Raw genomic sequence first — 12,807 nt, forward strand, 5'->3', positions numbered from 1 at the left:
GGACTATTGTTTCTTTTTGTGTGAAGACCGATGCAAAAAATTGAGTTTAGCAGCTCTGCTTTCTCTCTGCTGCCTGTTATTTCTTTGCTGTCTTCTCTCTTTAGTGGACTAACCACTTCCTTGATTTTTTTTTCTTGTTATTTATATGTTGGAAGAAACTTTTTTTTTATTATCTTTGACTTCTGTTGCAAGTCTTTGTTCATTCTGAGCCTTTGTTTTTCTGACTTTATATTGGAAGATTCTGGCTATCTGTTGATATTCTGCCTTAGTTATGTATCCCTCTTTCCATTTTTTGTACTTGTCCTTTTTGTCTTTCAATTTGTCAGAGAGATCTTTGTGCAGCCAGGTTGGTTTCTTCTTGGATTTCTTATTTTTCTTTTTCATTTGGTATTGTGCTGGTCTAGGATTTTATGGTCATATTTTTCAGCATTTTCCAAGCTTCTTGAGTTGTTTTCCCATTTAGGAAAACAAGGAATCTTTCCCAAGTTCTCCCTGAGTTTGCTAAAATCAGCTCTTTTAAAATCTAGGACTCTGGTATCATAGTGTTCTATTTCTTGTCTTTACATTATGTTGAATTCTAGTATGACATGGTCACTCTCACTCAAGATTCCTGTTGTTTCACCTCCCTCTATGACTTCTGTTTGTAAGAATTAAGTCCAGTATGGCTGCCCTCTAGTTCCCTCCTCTACCTTTTGGACAACAAAGTTGTCAGCTAGGTTGGTCAGGAACCTATTCGATTTTTCACTTGGTGCAGAATTAGTTTTCCAATTGATATCAGGGTAATTGAAGTCCCCAATTACTATTGTAGTGTGTTTCCTACATATATTTGTTAGTTAGTTGGTAAAAAGTATATCTATTTTTTCTGCTTGGTTGGGTGACCTGTAATATACACATATGACAATGGTATTCTTTTTTTCTTTTATATTGACCCATATGCATTCTAGGTTTTTGTCTTTCGTTCTGTGCATTTTGTAGCAATGTAGTGATCCTTTACATACAGTGCAATTCCACCTCCTCTTTTATGGGGTCTGGGTCTTTTGAACAGTTTGTATCATTCTATCAGTATGTTCCAGGCATGGGTTTCATCTCACCAGGTTTCTATAATTCCAACTATATCATATCTATCTTTATGTATTAATTGTTCAACTTCACTCTGTTTGTTCCTCAAACTTTGTGCATTTGTATGTAGGCACTTGAGGTCTTTATGTCTGATTCTGGGTATGCTTCCCATGTCTTCTATTTGGTATTTCCTTGCGATCCCTCCTTACCTCGTTATTTGACTTGTTTTCTAGGGGTTTTTGCTTGGAATTAGCTCCTGGAGATTGGTCATTTAGTTTAAAGCCCTCCTGATAAGTTGACCCAGTTGTTTTCCAAAAACATTCTTCCCAGTCTTTGTGAGGTGTAACCCATCTATTGTCAAAAGCCCATCATGGAGGTAGTGCAGACCATGGTCCAGGAATCCAAAGTTTTTTGGCAACACCAACCCTTTAGCCAGTGGTTCACCTCTAGAATCCTTTGTTCTCTTACCGGATGTTGACCTTTTGTTGGTAGTACAGATGAAAAAATTACTTGCACACCTAGCTCCTTAACTTTCTTGCCTAGCTGCTTGTAATCGCTCAATATTGTTTTCAAGTTCTTTTTTGTGTCATTTGTCCCTACATGTAGTGGTAGAAATCTGTGGATTTTATTATTTTTGTTAAATTCTCAGTCACATCCTTGATTTTGCTCCAGGGAGACAACATACCTCCCTAGATTGTATGTCCAGTCTGCAGATGGTTGGTTCTGTTCCTTTGAGAATAGAATTACCAATCACCAACACTCACCTTCCTTTTTTAGGGGGTGCAGTCTGGGGTGCTTTTCTGTTTATCCCAGGTCAGTTTGTTGATGTGACTTTTTAAGGGATATTTGATGATGTCTCTTTTATAAGTGTTTGCATGCTTTCTTTGAGGGAGAAGTTATGGGTCTGAGTATTTTCAACTAGGGGGAGAAATCGGGGCTGCTTCTGGTTGGGTTAGATTGGGCAACAGGGGTTTGTTAAATATGTGCTGCTTTTTCTTTGATTATTGTGTTTCCTTCTATGTGTGACATACCTCTATTTGTCTTCCTCTAAGGGTTTATCAGCAGGGTCAAGTCCTGTAGGATTTATTTGTTCATTATTTGGTTCAATTTGGGCATAGATTTTTTGCGTAAGTTGGAGTTTTGCTAAAGCTGCCTCTAGATCCCTTACTTTTTCCTCTTGTAGTTCACATCCCTTACATTTAAGACATGTATAATTTGGGTGTTCTTTGGGCATAAACAGATATGTGGAACATTTTTGTGTTAAATTTTATTTACCGACAAAGAAATAAAGGGAGACATGTATAGATCTATTTCAAGCTATTTAGCTCTCGTCAGCTAGCTATATCCTTCTGGGATTTGAACCCGGGCTGTTTACATATTAGGTAGATGTATTAACCACGGGTTCTATTAGCTTTGTTGCCTACACCAAGGGAGAGATTAAGGAGAGAACTCTGTCTCATATTTGGGTAGACCAGGTTACCCTAATAAAAGACACTTGGAACATGTATTGCATACCACAATAGTATCAGTCACTGTTCTGCCCTGGCTACGGACCCCAAAGAACGCAGCACACACTAAGTCTGTACAAACCTTAGTTTACTAAATTAAATCAGTCTTTTTCAAACAAAGGCTGTTAATTAACTTTCTTAACAGCCTACAAGAATCCAAAGAATAAATAATCGGAATCTTATTACGGTTGGCAGAAAGCCCAGAAGAGAACTAAGATCAAGACGCGAAGGAGAGTGAACAAAGTTGTTCTCTACAAATTGCCTGTCATCGTCCTTCCTTAAATAGGCTAAGGGAGTGGCCAATTAGCCCCAAGCCTTACTCTCGAAAGACCTCCTCCTGAGGAGCCACTCCTGCCTTTTGGCAGCTCTGTGCGCCTGTGCATCGAGAAGAGGCTCCTCCTCTTCTTCCTCTTCACTTATAGGAGCTTCTGGAGGTTCTAAAGGCCCTGGCTGAATCCCCGCCTTTGGCACCACATCTTCTCCAGCCTCCTCATTGTCTGACTCAAGTGCCAGCTTCACAGGCTGCTGGCGCAGCACCACAGCAGCCTTCTCGCTGTTGGAATCAGGTACAAGCTGCACAGGCCGCTGACGGGCCACAATACTATCCCTCACTGCAGAGGCCTTCCCCCGAGTCTGTCGATCAGGATGCGGTCGGGACGGGAACTGCTCGTGAAAGGCACATATAAGATCTGGAGCATGAACAGAGGTCACATCCCCTCGTTTGCGAGAATTGCCAAACCTTTGACGGACCTCCTAAAGACAGGAAACCCGACGACGAAACCCTGCCTGGGACAACCCCTACAGTGGGATCTGACCTGCCAACGGGCATTTGAAATGCTAAAAGGGATGTTTGCAAAAGAACCTGTCTTAAAACACCCTGACCCTGAACAGCCCTTCGTCATCCAAGCAGACGCAAGTGATGTGGCAGTGGGGACCGTGCTGCTCCAAAAGAACAGCCAAGGTAATCTACAACCTTGCACCTACACCTCCTGCAAACTCACCGACACGGAGAGGCGATGGGCGGCGTGGGAGAAGGAAGCATTCGCGGTGAGATGGGCGTTGTTGACCTGGCAGCACCTACTAGAGGGAGGCCAGAAACCGTTCGAAGTCTGGACTGATCATAAAAACCTGAAGGCCCTCAAAACCCCACGGAAATTGTCACCCAGGCAAGTCCGGTGGGCTCAATACTTCAATCGTTTCAACTTCGAGCTTAAGCACATCCCAGGGGGGAGGAATTTCCTGGCTGATGCCCTCTCCTGGATGCCCCAATACAACAGTGAGCGGGAGCAGGTAGTGAATGTCATCATCCCCTCCACCCAAGCAGCAGGTCAGGTGATCACCAGACGGCAACAACGTGACCAGCAGGGCCAACCTGCAAGTGACTTAACTGCAAGACTAAAAAATGAAACAGTGACAGACCCCTGGTTCCGAGATAATCAACATCTCTTGACAAAAAGAGATGACCTAGCATGGAAGGGGACAAAGCTCTATGTCCCACAGATTTTATGCACCTGGATCCTCAAGAGGAGCCACGACGTTAAACCAGCGGGACAGTTCGGGTTCCTAAAGACTCTGCACCTAGTATGAAGGCAGTTCTGGTGGCCCCACATGAGAAAGGACGTAGACAGTTATGTAAAAAGTTGCACCATTTGTGCCACGATGAAGAAAAGACCAGGGTGCCCTCCTGGACTGTTGCAACCAGTAGCTGAACCGACAAGACCATGGGAGGAGATTGCGATGGACTTCATAGTAGACCTACTGAGGAGTAGTGGAAATACAATGATCTGGACTGTAATGACTTATTCTCCAAACAGGCACACTTCATTCCTTGCAGCGGACTGCCCTCAGCCCGCCAGTTATCCAAACTGTTCCTGAAACACATCTACTGCCTGCATGGAGTCTCCAGGAGAATCATTCCGACCGAGGAGTCCAGTTCACAGCAAAGTTCTGGAGGGAGTTCCTACAATCCATAGGGTCATCCCAAGGGCTCAGCTCAGCATTTCACCCGAGCACCAATGTGGGGGGCGGAGAGACTGAACGCTATGATAGAACAATATTTAAGATGCTACGTCGACTACCAGCAGTCCAATTGGGCAGACCTCCTATCTTTTGTGGAGGTCGCATATAATAATGCTGTCCACAGTAGCACGGGGTTAACCCCGTTCAAAGTAGTGAGTGGTATGGATTTTGTCCCCATGCCAGAGTACCCGAGGGAGCCCCCTTCCTCAATCAGCTTGACTGACTGGATGGCAATGTTGAGAGAAACTTGGGAGAATGTTAAGAGGGCGCTGGCCAAGGCGGCCCAATCCTATAAGAAACAAGCAGACAAGCACCGGACTCTCCAAAGACCATTTCAACTGGGAGAGAAGGTCTACCTTTCCACCAAGTACTTGAGACTTAGACTCCCGAGCAAGAAATTGGGCCCGAAATTTATAGGACCGTTCCCTATAGTAAAAATAATCAACCCGGTTACAGTACAACTGCAATTGCCCCGGCTCCTAGGGAAGATTCACCCCGTTTTCCACAGTAGCCTTCTGAAGCCTGTAGTGGGGTCTACTTTAAGACCGATGCTACGTGACCCCCCTGGGCCCCTGGTAGTTGGGGGCCAAACTCACTACGAAGTACAGCGAATTCTTGACTCAAGATGGCACAGGGGGCGCCTCCAATACTTAATTAAATGGAACGGCTACCCATTGTCAGAGGCTTCCTAGGTGAAGAGCTCAAACATCCAAGCTGACCACCTTATAGCAAAATTCCATGCAGACCACCTGGGCAAGCCAGGAGGGGGGGAGGACGCGCCCAAGGAGGGGATAATGATACTTAACTTGTTATGTTTTTTTTTTCCTTTGGGGAAGGTCGCGTTGGAGAAATGAAGGGAGAGGGGCCGGATGTCAGCGTTCCAATTTATGATTTTCCCCAGCGCTGACATGAATGAGAGAAAGAGAAGCCTTGCTTTAATGCTGAGATGAACTTTCACTTAGTTTCCTGCTCCTTGGTAGATAACGTTACTTAGGTGATAGAGGGAGGGGGGAATTCCTGTGACTGGAAAGGGCTTGGGATGGAGAGATGGATCTGCACAATGGCCAATGAGACATTGGGGAATAAAGAGCGGAAAGGGAGGGGTTTGGAAGGAGATGCCAGTTCTGGCTGCACAAGAGTTCAGGAATGACGTAGTTAATTCTTAAATAAAGAAAAGTTTCATCAAAGACTTTGCGTTTGAGAATGAAGTTTATTTGAGATAACACCAAATCCTGACAGTTGATATGTGCCAGACCCAGGGTCTCCCTAGATTGGGCTCCGGCAGTTTCCCAACAGGGTAGAGTGTGACTGTGGTGCAGGGACAGGAGCCGACGCCTTGTGTCGCTTCTTTGGGCAAGAGGCAGCTAAGCGTCCAGGCTCCCCACAATATAAGCACAACCCCCTGCCCGTTGTCTGTCCTTCTCAGCTATGGACAGGCGGAGTCTGGCTGCACTGATTTCCATGGGCTCCTCCCTTGGAGCCGGAGCCTCACGTACAACTGGGTTCACACAAGGTTCCTGGTGGGCACGACGAGAGGGCTGCCACTGTAACCTCGCATCAATTCTGAGACACAGACGAACCAGCTCATTAAGAGTCGGAGGAATGTCCACTCTAGCCAATTCATCCTGTAACCCCTCAGACAAACCCTCCTGGAAAACATCCAAAAGTGTTGCCTCGTTCCAGGCCGAGTCCTGGTTTAGTGAACGGAATTTGCTAATGTATTCCTGTAGGTGTAGCCGGCCTTGCTTCAAGGACTTCAACTGTCTGGTGGATGTTTGTGCTTTGATAGGGTCCTCGTACATTTGCCGCAAGTGCTCACAAAACCCCCCAAAGTCATTAAGCAACGGACTGTTCTGGACCAACAGAGGCGTGGCCCAATGAGCTGTAGAACTGGAGAGCAGGCTGATAATGAATCCAACTTTATCTCAGTCATTGGGAAAATCCTCCACTCGCAAACTCATGAATAAATTGCATTGTCCAAGGAAAGCCGGGAACATTTCCACATGCTACCGGGCAGTTTGTCCAAGGAGGAGGAGGAGGAGGAGGAGGAGGAGGAGGAGGAGGAGGAGGAGGAGGAGGAGGAGGAGGAGGAGGAGGAGGAGGAGGAGGAGGAGAAGATGAAGCCATTTGGGCTTGAAGCTGAGCCAGCTGGCCAGCCATCATAGCTAACTGCTGCCGAAGCTCCGCATTCTCTTCCCTCAGCTGCTCCATCGTAATCAAGGTTTGTGTTTGTGTTTTCAGGCAGGGAACAAACTGTTCTGCCCCAGCTACGGACCCCAAAGAATGCAGCACAAACAAAGTCTGTACAAACCTTAGTTTACTAAATGAAATCAGTCTTTTTCAAACAAAGGTTATTAATTAACTTTCTTAACAGCCTACAAGAATCCAAAGAATAAATAATCGTAATCTTACTATGGTTGGCAGAAAGCCCAGAAGCAATTTGTAGGAAACTGATAAGAGAACTAAGATCAAGACGCAAAGGAGAGTGAACGAAGTTGTTCCCTGCAAATTGCCTCAATCATTGTCCTTCCTTAAATAGGCTAAGGGAGTGGCCAATTAGCCCCAAGCCTTACTCTCAAGGAGACCTCTTCCTGAGGAGCCACTCCTGCCTTTAGGCAGCACTGCGCGCCCGTGCATCGAGAAGTGGCACCACATCTTCTCCAGCCTCTTCATTGTCTGACTTGAGTGCCAGCTGCACAGGCTGCTTGCGCAGCACCACACCAGCCTCCTCGCTGTCAGAATCAGCTACTAGCTGCACAGGCCGCTGATGGGCCACAACAGTCACCTCTTCCATGAGTTTGTTTCTTTTTGCTGGTTCTTTTAAGGGTAACAAGTTTTGTATCTTCTTTTTTTCTATCCTTTTGTGACTGCATGACTCGAACTTTGTTGCTTATATCCTTGCGATTTATACTGATATTGTCTCCTAGTATGATTTGATTGCTTATTGTACTGTATGACTGTCACTGGGTGTTGTCCATTGTGATTCTTGATGAGTGTATCTTGTCTTTTTATGTACGCTGAGAACATATGCACCAAAGACAAATTCCTTGTGTGTCCAATCACACTTGGCCAATAAAGAATCCAATCCAATCCAATTCAATCCAACCCACCCATCCAACCCAACCCAACCCAGCCCAACCCAACCCTACCCTACCCTACCCTACCTTACCCATCTTTTTGTGCTTGTTTTTATACCTTGTTATTTATTTTACTTGCTTACTATTATGTTAGTAAGTACTATTATGTTACTTTTATTTATCCCTTTCTTCCCTATATTTTTAAAAAGATTTTGAGCTCCAGTTCCTCCCTATCTTATTATTTTTTGATTTGCCTTATTTATCAATTCATTTCTATGTTCTTCTCTTCAACTTTTAACTCTCCCAAAGAGGAAGACCATAACACGTACTTAAAAACAATCCAACTATCCACAGTACATTCCAGAATATTTTTCTAATTTGTTAGTTTAGACCAGAAGTGTCAAACTCGATTTCATTGAGGGCCACATAAGGGGTGTGTTTGACTTTGGAGGGCCAGGGTGGGTGTGGTCAGGATGGGTGTGGTCAGCTCGACATCACTCATGTCAGGGTGCCTCTTGTGGCCTGAGCGCTCTTCCAGCGAAAACAGGCTTCCAAACTCCGTTTTCGATTGTGATGGCCTCCTGCAACCCTCTGACAGTGAAAATGGAGCTTGGGAGTACTGCCTCTGGCACTCACGAGCTCCATTTCGGCTGCAATAGCCTCCTGCAATCCTCTGCCAGTGAAAACAGAGCTCGGGAGGGCTGTACGCAGCCCTTCCAAGCTCCAGTTTCACTGGCAGAGGCACTGTGGGCTGGTCTTCGCTGTTTCCAGGGTGGCTCCACGAGCCAGATCTAAGCACCCCATGGGACGGATCAGGCCCCTGGGCCTTGAGTTTGACACCTCTGGTCTAAACAGATACCCATCTTCCTTATATGACCTCTCAGATATCTTGCATTATGAAGTACATAATACAAGAGTCAACAGTCACCTAGAACCATGAGATTTTTTAAATTTCATTAAAAAATTATAATTGATAAGATGATAATTGATTTTTCCTTTGTTAGTACATTGCCAGCAAGGTGTGTGTGTGTGTGTGTGTGTGTGTGTGTGTGTGTGTGTGTGTATATATATATTTATTTATTTATTTATTTATTTATTTATTTATTTTTGAATTTGTATACCGCCCTTCTCCCTGAGGACTCAGGGCGGTGAACAGCCAAGTAAAAACATCAAATACAAATATTAAAATACAGTTAAAATATACATATATAAATTTGGCCCCATTAATTAAAAACAATAAACAAAACACTTAAAAACACTTAAAAAATTAGGCCAGCCCGGCTTGTTGGAAAAGGAAGGTTTTAAGGGCACGGCGGAAGGCACCGAGGTCTTGGATTCTCCTTATCTCTGGAGGCAATTGATTCCAGAGGGTAGGTGCCCCCACAGAGAAGGCCCTCCCCCTGGGGGTCACCAGCCTGCACTGTTTGGCTGATGGCACCCCGAGGAGGCCCTCTCTGTGGGAGCGCACGGGTCGATGGGAGATCGTCGGTGGCAGCAGGCGGTCTCGAAGATAGCTAGGCCCTATGCCATGGAGCGCTTTAAAGGTGATAACCAACACCTTGAAGCGCACCCGGAAGACCACTGGGAGCCAGTGCAGCTCGCGCAGGAGCGGTGTTACATGGGAGCGTCAGGCTGCTCCCGTCACTACCCGCGCTGCTGCATTCTGGACCAGTTGGAGCCTCTGGGTGCTCCTTAAGGGGAGCCCCATGTAGAGAGCGTTGCAGTAGTCAAGGCGAGAGGTGACGAGGGCATGAGTGACTGTGCACAGGGAATCCCAATCAAGAAAGGGCCGCAACTGGCGGATCAGGCGAACCTGACAAAAGGTCCCCCTGGTTACAGCCGTCAGATGTTCCTCCAAGGACAGCTGCCTATCCAGGAGGACTCCCAGATTGCGAGCCCTCTCTGTGGGGGCCAACGACTCGCCCCCAATAGTCAGTGATGGAGTCAACTGACTATATCGGGATGCCGGGAGCCACAGCCACTCAGTCTTGGAAGGGTTGAGCCTGAGCCTGTTCCTCCCCATCCAGATCCACACAGCCTCCAGGCACTGGGACATCACTTCAAGGGCATCGTTGGGGTGGCCTGGTGTGGAGATGTACAGCTGGGTGTCATCAGCGTACTGGTGGTATCTCACCCCAAAGCCACGGATGATCTCGCCCAGCGGCTTCACATAAATGTTGAACAGGAGGGGCGAGAGGACCGACCCCTGAGGCACTCCACATATAAGAGGCCTTGAGGTCGACCTCTGCCCCCCTGCCAACACGAACTGTGACCGGTCGGAGAGAAAGGAGGAGAACCACCATAATACGGTGCCCCCCATCCCCAACTCTTCCAACCGGTGCAGCATGATACCATGGTCGATGGTATCAAAAGCCGCTGAGAGGTCTAACAGGACCAGAACAGAGGAACAACCCCTGTCCCGAGCCCTCCAGAGATCATCAACCAACGCGACCAATGCTGTTTCCGTGCTGTGTCCAGGCCTGAAACCCGACTGGAACGGATCTAGATAGAATGTTTCCTCCAAGAATTGTGGAAACTGTCGCGCAACCACACTCTCAACAACCTTCGCCAGGAAGCGAAGGTTGGAGACAGGACGATAGTTGGCCAATATTGCCGGATCCAGGGACGGGTTCTTGAGGAGAGGCCTCACCACCGCTTCTTTCAAGGCGGCGGGGAAGTGACCCTCACTCAACGAAGCGTTGATAACACCCTGGAGCCAGCCTCGTGTAACCTCCCGGGAGGCCAGTACCAACCAGGAGGGACACTGGTCCAGTAAACATGTGGCCGCACTAAGTCTCCCCAAAATCCTGTCCACATCATCCGGAGTCACAGCATCAAACTCCTCCCAGGTAACATTCTCAAGACTATTCCTCGTCACCCTGCCCTGATCTACCCAGTCAGAGTCCAAATCCCCCCGGATCTGAGCGATTTTGTCATTTATTAGTAATATTCAAAAAGCAAAATAAAAGGATCCTGATAAAATGTATAGTGTGGCCCAAGGAGATCAAGATGGCAAGGGAAATGAGGAGGAAGAGGAGGAGAAGAGAAAGAGAATGAACAGAACCAAAGCAAGGACTTATGGTTAGACTGCAATTCTCTGGTGATAAGCTGGTTTTGTATACAGAGTTGAATGGAAAGGATTTCAGACACAACTGAAAAAGCCTGCTGCTGTTTAGTTCATAGTTCTTCATTCAGAGGGCAGGGACTTGCTTCACAGCCTGTAGAATTCAAAACAACTACCAAAACTATCTCAGTATCAGCCTTCCCCATCCCAATGCCTCCAGATTACAGTCCCAACGTATCTGGAAAGCATGAGTAAACTAAAGTTGTCCTCTATTTTTATATTGCATCAGGACAGTAGTACTATAGTTAAGTCATAATTTAATTTACAGGATAAAGACAGCATTCAAAATGCACTTACTGCCACAACTATAATTAATAGGAGGAATGTAACAAGGAAATCCATCACAAGTACTAGCACAGATAAGGAAAAATAAATATGCCCTCTTACCTTCATAGCAAGGCATTAATTTTTTACCAATCAATCCAAGGTTGGGAGGGATGATGTTGCAAAAACCATGAGGAAGGATGTACTCAGTTTCATAGTAGACATTTTTCCAACGATGGGCACAGGCCTAAAGAAAAAGAGGAAATACTTTAAAAATTTGCTAGCGTTCCCCCAAAGTTACAAGGATAAATATCCAGCTAAATCACAACTCTTATACTAATTAAGCCAATCTTGAATTGAAAAGTTAGATCTGGTTATTTCTTGGGTGTAAACCACCAAGAAATCCCAAATATGAATTATAAACTGGAACATTTATTATGAAGGAACATTGTATTTACCTGAACATTCTTTCTATGTCCGCTGTGTGAGAGTCCAAAGCAATGGGTGATTGGTCAGAGGCTGAGTTGTAATTTGTTTAACATGCCTTCTCCTTCCTGCTTTGCTCCAGTTTGTTAACAATGATCTGGATGTGGAGAAGAAGTAGCCTGTAAAGATAGAAAAAAACATACTCTCCTGGACCCTGGATCCCTGTTAGAAAAGTAGGGAGGGATTGGACTCTCATGCAATGCACATAGAAAGAACGTTCAGGTAAGTACAATGTTCCTTCTGCTGTGCGCTGCTTAGAGAGTCCAAAGCAATGGGATATGCCCAAGCTAAGTGGGGAAGGTTCTACTCCTCTAGGGTGGGGAGTAGAACCTTCCAAGGTCCTGTCGACTGGAAGAACCTGCTGAAAGACCCGTCTCCCAAAGGCAGCCTCTACCGAGGCAAACATGTCAAGTTTATAGTTTGGAATGAAGGGAGAAGGCGACGCCCAGGTGGCAGCCCTGCAAATCTCCAGTATTGAAGCTTGAGTGGACCAAGCCGCTGTTGTGGCTGCACTTCTAGTAGAGTGGGCCGTGATGCGGGCCAGAATAGGTAAGGCCTGATGGTTGTAAGCCAGAGAAATACAAGCCTTGAGCCAACCATCTTGGTGGATGGAGACACCTTCATGCCCTGGGACCTGGGCTGAAAGGAGACAAACGCCTCTATTTTTCGGAAGGGTGCCATCCTGGTGATGTATATGCACAGAGCCCTGTATACATCTAGGGTGTGCCAGCAACGTTATCTAGGATGTTTAGGCTTTGGGCAAAAATCCGGTAAGATGACCTCCTGGGCCCTGTGGAACCAGGAGTTGACTTTTGGTGCGGATGATTCTGTCAGGATGTATAATAAACAAGTCCTTCCGTACTGAGAGAGCCGCCAGTTCCGAGATTCTTTGAGCAGAAGTGATGGCGATGAGAAAAGCAACTTTAAAGGTCAAAAGCCTGAGACTGGCAGAACTCAATGGCTCAAATGGAGAGGAAATAAGGGCCTGTAAAACAAGGGAGAGATCCCAAGAAGGTTATCTGTGAACAGGTGGAGGTTGTAGATTGGAAGCCCCTTTTAGAAAGCTGCGGATTCTCAGATGATGAGAGAGGGCGGAAGCTCCCTCACAGGACAGAATAGTTGCTAAGGCGGCTACTTGTCTGTGGAATGTATTAATGTTAGTCTTGCCTCTAACCCTTCCTGCAGGAAGTCCAATACCTCTGGTACAGATGCCGAGGTTGGAATCAGTACATGTCTGGTATACCAGTGGCAAAAGGAGGTCCACGTAGCA

General features: G+C 46.2%; 1 protein-coding gene across 5 annotated transcripts in view; it reads right to left on the bottom strand.

The window, feature by feature from the left end:
- ITGA9 (integrin subunit alpha 9) overlaps positions 1 to 12,807 on the bottom strand; it is a 588,487-nt gene that overhangs the window by 498,320 nt on the left and 77,360 nt on the right. For all 5 annotated transcript variants that reach the window (XM_034425607.3, XM_034423994.3, XM_034424808.3 and 2 more), the window contains exon 4: positions 11,175 to 11,298. In XM_034425607.3, the coding sequence (XP_034281498.1) occupies positions 11,175 to 11,298 (124 nt within the window). The remainder of the gene's footprint in view (positions 1 to 11,174; positions 11,299 to 12,807) is intronic.

Source organism: Pantherophis guttatus, chromosome 4 (assembly GCF_059756535.1).
Source record: "Pantherophis guttatus breed Tessera chromosome 4, ASM5975653v1, whole genome shotgun sequence".
Taxonomy (NCBI): Eukaryota; Metazoa; Chordata; class Lepidosauria; order Squamata; family Colubridae; genus Pantherophis; species Pantherophis guttatus.